General features: G+C 49.7%; 1 protein-coding gene across 1 annotated transcript; it reads left to right on the forward strand.

Moving 5' to 3' along the window:
• The first annotated feature begins 242 nt into the window (after window positions 1–242).
• Window positions 243–1,698, forward strand: LOC127312233 (probable sarcosine oxidase). The gene has a single exon (XM_051342784.2). It carries the CDS (start codon window positions 259–261, stop codon window positions 1,495–1,497), a length of 1,239 nt encoding a protein of 412 aa, XP_051198744.1. The 5' UTR covers window positions 243–258; the 3' UTR covers window positions 1,498–1,698.
• Window positions 1,699–6,823: the final 5,125 nt, after the last annotated feature.

A 6,823-nucleotide genomic window follows, 5' to 3' on the forward strand; every position in this document is an offset into this window, starting at 1 on the left:
GAGCGACATTTTCTGTAAAAACTAATTAAAATATTCAAAATTTCGAAAAATGAATTTTTTTTGATCCATGTGTATTACTGAAATGACTGAAATATTTTGATCGAAATTAAGGTAATTATTTCGGTGTCCACCAAAATCACTAAAATTCACTGCATTCCGTTGGCACCAACCCACTATTACTTGCCAGTTGCCACTCCTTTAAGTAGAGCTCTCACTTGCTCACTATTATCGGGTGCAGCAGCAGCTATCGTTGGCGCCATGACCGCAGATGCAGCATCTGACGCCGCAGGCGTCAATGGCCCGCTCAGCTTCGACGTGATCGTGCTGGGCGCGGGCATCATGGGCAGCTGCGCGGCGCACGCGGCGGCGTCCCGCGGCGCGAGCGTCCTGCTCCTCGAGCGCTTCGACCTGCTCCACCACCTCGGCTCCTCCCACGGCGAATCGCGCACCATCCGCGACGCCTACGCCAAGGCGCACTACCCGCCTATGGTCCGCCTCGCCCGTCGCCTCTGGGGCGACGCCCAGGCTGACGCCGGCTACCGCGTGCTCACCCCGTCGCCAAACCTCTGCATGGGCCCGCGCAGCAACGCCCGGCTCCTCGCCGCCGTCAGGAACGCGGGCGCGGCGGAGGTGGATGATGTCGGCGAGAGGTGGGGAGGCGTATTCCGCGTCCCGGACGGGTGGGTGACGGCGGTGAGCGAGCTTGGCGGCGGCGTGCTGAACGCGACCAAGGCGCTCGCCATGTTCCACACGCTGGCCGTCAAGAAGGGCGCCGTCGTCAGGGACAACACGGAAGTCGTCGGCATCGTCAAGAAGGAAGGAGAGGACGGCGTCCGGGTGGTGACAAGCAAGGGCGAGGAGTTCCATGGCGCCAAGTGCATAGTGACGGTCGGCGCGTGGGCGAGCAAGCTGGTAAAGTCCGTCGCCTTCATGGAGCTGCCGATCCAGCCGGTGCAGAAGACCACCATGTACTGGAAGATCAAGCCTGGCCGCGAGCACGAGCTCACGGCGGAGGCCGGATTCCCGACGTTCTCGAGCTACGGCGACACATTCGTGTACAGCACGCCGTCGCTGGAGTTCCCGGGCCTCATCAAGATCAACGACAACAGCGGGTCGCCGTGCGACCCGGACAGCCGAGACTGGGGCTCCGGCGCCGCCAGCGCCGCCGAGCGCGTCGCGCGGTGGATTCAGGTGTTCATGCCGGGACATGTGGAGACCGCCGGCGGGCCGGTCATCCGGCAGTCGTGCATGTGCGCCATGACTCCGGACAAGGACTTCGTCATCGACTTCCTCGGCGGGGAGTTCGGCCAGGACGTGGTGCTCGGTGCCGGGTTCTCTTGTCACGGGTTCAAAATGGGGCCAGCGGTGGGGATGATCCTTGCCGAGATGGCCATCGATGGCGAGGCGAGGACCGCGGTAGAGGCCGGGGTGGAGCTCCACCATTTCAAAATCAACCGGTTCGAGGGCAATCCCGCGGGGAACACCAACAAGGACTAGATCGCGTTTGCGAATATTCAGTTATCCGAGACTTCCATGCATAAATCTCGTGACCAAACTGAAATCTGAACTGAATCTATACATAGTGCCAGTTCAAAGTCTGAAATCGCGTTTGAGAATCATATACTTGTTAAAATCTGAAACGCACAAGCTATATATATTTCTGATGTTATACATACTGCAGGTATTCTCCTGACAAAACTGAATCTAGAAATACTGCTAGTTAAAAAATGTTTGCTTCTTGGAGCTGAATTTTTTTCGATAAAGTCTTGGAGCTGAATGGAATCAACTAAAACGGTCGAATGGTCAGAAATGAACGCAGCTACCGGGAGGGAAGTTACTAGTATTGTATTTTCTTTATTTTTACGATGAATATTGTAGCTATTGTAAATTTGAATTAGGCAGTCTCCACTTTCACCCTTCAGTGAAGAACTATGTATATTTAGAAAGTGCCTAAAATTCATGTAAAGAGAGCAACTAAATGTGCACACCAAATGAGGAATCTTTCAACTACAATAGGTTTATGCAAGCACACACCATGACACCAGTTTTTGATCGCCATGACGGCTGGTTCCACACCATGACCCTTTCAACTACAGTAGGTTTATGCAAGCCCACACCATGAGAGCCGTTGCACCCCTAACCGCAAGGCCATCGTCTCCCTATCTTGGTCGGTCACTTGGAAAATTTGGAACGAAAGAAAAGCTTGGGTGTTGTACAACAAGCATGAGCCACCACCCCTAGCCTTAGATCGTATTAAAATGGAAGCTCGGTTGTGGGTTATAGCGGGTGCTAAGCGTTTGAGTGAAATAATGCTGGGAGAGCAATCCCTTATATGGCTCACCTTGTTGGGACTATCTTGTCAAACACTTCTTCTTAATTAATAGATTAGGGTAAAGCTCTTGCCCCTGTTTCAAAAGAAAAAAGTTGTTGATCACACCTTCCACTGGATCATCAATACATACATGGAATCAAATAGCAACTTAGAGGGAGAGGGGATCACCTTGTCGTAGACCACGTGACAGTGCAAATGATTCTAGTAGGTTCTGTTAAATTTGACAGAATATCTCACCTCTCCCCGTTCTTGTTCCTTTTTGTAGTTGGTGGTTTTTGGCTCTTCTAAAGCAGGGGATAGATTCTGATTAAATCACAGCGGTTAAAGTCTGCCGCCGAGCTCCGGAGATATCCCACCTCCTTTTTGCCGATGATACATTGCTATATTTTAAGACAACTATTGATCAAGCACGGAATGTGAACAAGATCATTTAGACCTATGCGATAGCCACATGCCAGCTAGTGAATAGAGCCAAATGTTCCATCTTGTTTGGAGCACGATGTCCTGAAGCAGTACGTTCGGAAATTACACAGGTGCTCCAAGTCGAAGTTGCGGACTTTGAGGAGAAATACCTTGGACTCCCTACACCCCAAGGACGCATGCATAAAGGTCGGTTCCAGAGCCTGTCAAGAAAGATTGCTAAAAAGAATGTTGCAGTGGGGAGATGGCATGCCCTCCCAATCTTGCAAGGAGACCTTGATAAAATATGTAGCTCAAGCCATTGCAACCTATATTATGGGAGTTTTCATACTGCCTATGGCTGTGTGTGATGATCTGGCGCATATGGTCAGAAACTATTGGTGGGGTTTAAAACAAGGAAGGAGGAAAACACACTGGATATCGTGGATAACTTTACACAACCCAAATCACATGGTGGCTTGGGTTTCTGGAATTTCCGGGTTTTCAACCAGGCCCTTCTAGCTAAGCAAGCATGCCGCCTCATCACCAAACCAGATAGCTTATGCGCCAGGGTTTTGAAGGCTAAGTACTACCCAAATAGAGCTCTCCATGATACAGTCTTCACGGCCAACTCCTCAGAATTCAACATGGTCTTATACTTCTGAAGAAGGGTATTTTATGGAGAGTTGGGGACAGTTCCAAGATCAGGATTTGGCGAGACCCATGGATTCCATGACCCCATTCTTTCAAGCTGGTCTCCGAGCAGAAAGAATGCAGGATCAGGCGAGTCTCGTTGTTACTAAATGAGCATGGTACATGGAATATGCAACTCCTACCTAATCATTTTGTTCAGGCGGACATAGATGCACTACTAGGAAAAGGCCTAGCCGTAAGATTGACATCAGTGGCGCACCATGATGGCCGTGCGCCACTACTACTTAGCAGTGGCGCACCAAAAAATGGTGGGCCACTGCTACAAATGTAGTAGTGGCGCACCTTGTTTGTGGTGCGCCATTACTAAATGCTGGCAGGAGGCCAGCTCCTACCCCAACCTAATAGTGGCGCACGTCGGAGTGGTGCGCCACTGCTACTTCGCTTACCTATGGTGCACGACATCGTGGTGCGCCACTGCTAGGAGGTGGCCAGGGCACCTTTAATTTAGAGATGAGGTCCTTAGCAATGGCGCACTGCCGCGGTGCACCACTACTAGCTATGGCGCACCACCAACAGGGTGCGCCACTGCTAAGTTGGGCAGGGGCGCGTGGTGCAGGTACCAGGTGAGCAGTGGTGCACCACCTAGCAGTGCGCCATTGCTATGTCACCCTAGCAGTGGCGCACGGCTAGGTGGTGCGCCACTGATAACCTGGGACCATTTCCTGCTTTTAACCCCTCCACTCACATGTGCCACCCACTTTCCCCAAACACTCTTCCACCAAATCTGGATCTGGTCGTGTTGCCCCTCCTTCCCACCTCATTTTCACCTCTTCATTCACCAAAATTAAGTTGGTAAACTTAATTTTCTTCATAGGTAAGTAATGGTGAAGTTTTCTTAGCTCAATACCCTACTCAATCTCAACTTTTTACCTCATCCAACACTCTAGGTCTCGCCGTATCGGTAAGTTTGTTGGTTTTATGCTTTGTGTGTGACCGGTTCCGATATGATCGTCTTGCACACACGTCACGTACACGTGTGTGTGCACATATGTTATGTGCGAAGCTCGATGATCATGTGTTGTGCGCATGCGCGAAAAGCGTCACGTGCATGTGTGTTGTATGCGAAGTCTCCGGATCCACATGTGTTGTATATGCGAAGCCTCCACACATGTGTTGCATGTGTTTTTGTTTGCAGGGATTTGAAATGCGATGGAGTTGCCAATATTTTGCCGAAACATTGATTCATTTCCGTTTCGGCGAATGTTGGGCATACTACGCATATACATATGTCCTATTTTTAGGGAAGGTCATGCCAAAATTTTCTTTTGGTATGCTAAGATATCCATTTTCTCTATACCCGCAGGAGACCATGGTCCGCATGATGAGCGAAGGCTTTGTGGCTAGGTTTTTGAAAGCCGCGACAGCCGAGATGATTAGAAATAACCAAAAGGAGATAAGATGTCCGTGTCGAAGATGCAAGCTGACGAGCCTTATGGACCCTAAAGCCGATATGGTGCGGGACCACCTTCTCATGCGTGGTTTCATGGATGGCTATCGGTGGGAAGGCGACGAAGATGATTATGAATTTGTCCATGGGATTTCAACAACAAATAAGGAAGGAGGTGATCAGGATGTAGAAGATCTCGGACATGATCAGGATGTAGAAGATCCCGGAGATGATCATGATCACAATGTAGGAGATCCTGGACCTGATAATGAGGAAGATCAAGATGGAGGTCATCATGACGATCATGAAGATGAAGACGATGGACCATCGTCGATGGACTGGGTGCAGGACCCTTATCTTCAAGAGCTGCTTCTCAAGCAGACGAGTAACGCAAGAGCTGCCGCCCGAGAGAAAGCCAAGATGGATCAACTGGAGGTAGACGCGGTTACTCCATTGTATGAAGGATGCAGGCCGGAGGATACCCGCCTGAAAGTAACGCTCATGGCTCTGGAGATGAAGGTAAAGCACAAAATGACCGACACATCCTTCAACGACAACATGTCATTCTGGCAGGAACGTCTTCCCAAAGGTAACACGTGTCCGACTAGTATCGAGGAGGCCAAGAAAATCGTGTGTCCTCTGGATTTACCGCATGTGAAATACCATGTGTGCTTGAACGATTGCATCATTTATCGGAACGAGCACGCGGAGTGTACCATATGTCTGGAGTGCGGCGTCAGTCGGTACAAGAAGGGGAAGAAAGCTCCTCGGAAGGTGGTGTGGTACTTTCCGATCACTCCTCGTCTGTGATACGCGTACAGCACGCGTCCGTTGGGAACCCCAAGAGGAAGGTGTGATGCGTACATCGGCAAGTTTTCCCTCAGTAAGAAACCAAGGTTTATCGAACCAGTAGGAGCCAAGAAGCACGTTGAAGGTTGATGGCGGCGGAGTGTAGTGCGGCGCAGCACCAGGGATTCCGGCGCCAACGTGGAACCTGCACAACACAACCAAAGTACTTTGCCCCAACGAAACAGCGAGGTTGTCAATCTCACCGGCTTGCTGTAACAAAGGATTAGATGTATAGTGTGGATGATGATTGTTTGCAGAAAACAGTAGAACGAGTATTGCAGTAGATTGTATTCGATGTAAAAGAATGGACCGGGGTCCACAATTCACTAGTGGTGTCTCTCCCATAAGATAAATAGCATGTTGGGTGAACAAATTACAGTTGGGCAATTGACAAATAGAGAGGGCATGACCATGCACATACATGATATGATGAGTATAGTGAGATTTAATTGGCATTACGACAAAGTACATAGACCGCTATCCAGCATGCATCTATGCCTAAAAAGTCCACCTTCAGGTTATCATCCGAACCCCTTCCAGTATTAAGTTGCAAACAACAGACAATTGCATTAAGTATGGTGCGTAATGTAATCAATAACTACATCCTCGGACATAGCATCAATGTTTTATCCCTAGTGGCAACAGCACATCCACAACCTTAGGGGTTTCTGTCACTCCCCCAGATTCAATAGAGGCATGAACCCACTATCGAGCATAAATACTCCCTCTTGGAGTTACAAGCATCAACTTGGCCAAAGCCTCTACTAGTAATGGAGAGCATGCAAGATCATAAACAACACATAGATAGATTGATAATCAACATAACATAGTATTCTCTATCCATCGGATCCCAACAAACACAACATATAGCATTACAGATAGATGATCTTGATCATGTTAGGCAGCTCACAAGACCCGACAATGAAGCACATAAGGAGAAGACAACCATCTAGCTACTGCTATGGACCCATAGTCCAGGGGTGAACTACTCACTCATCACTCCGGAGGCGACCATGGCGGTGAAGAGTCCTCCGGGAGATGATTCCCCTCTCCGGCAGGGTGCCGGAGGCGATCTCCTGAATCCCCCGAGATGGGATTGGCGGCGGTGGCGTCTCTGGAAGGTTTTCCGTATCGTGGCTCTC

Source organism: Lolium perenne, chromosome 1 (genome assembly GCF_019359855.2).
Source record: "Lolium perenne isolate Kyuss_39 chromosome 1, Kyuss_2.0, whole genome shotgun sequence".
Taxonomy (NCBI): Eukaryota; Viridiplantae; Streptophyta; class Magnoliopsida; order Poales; family Poaceae; genus Lolium; species Lolium perenne.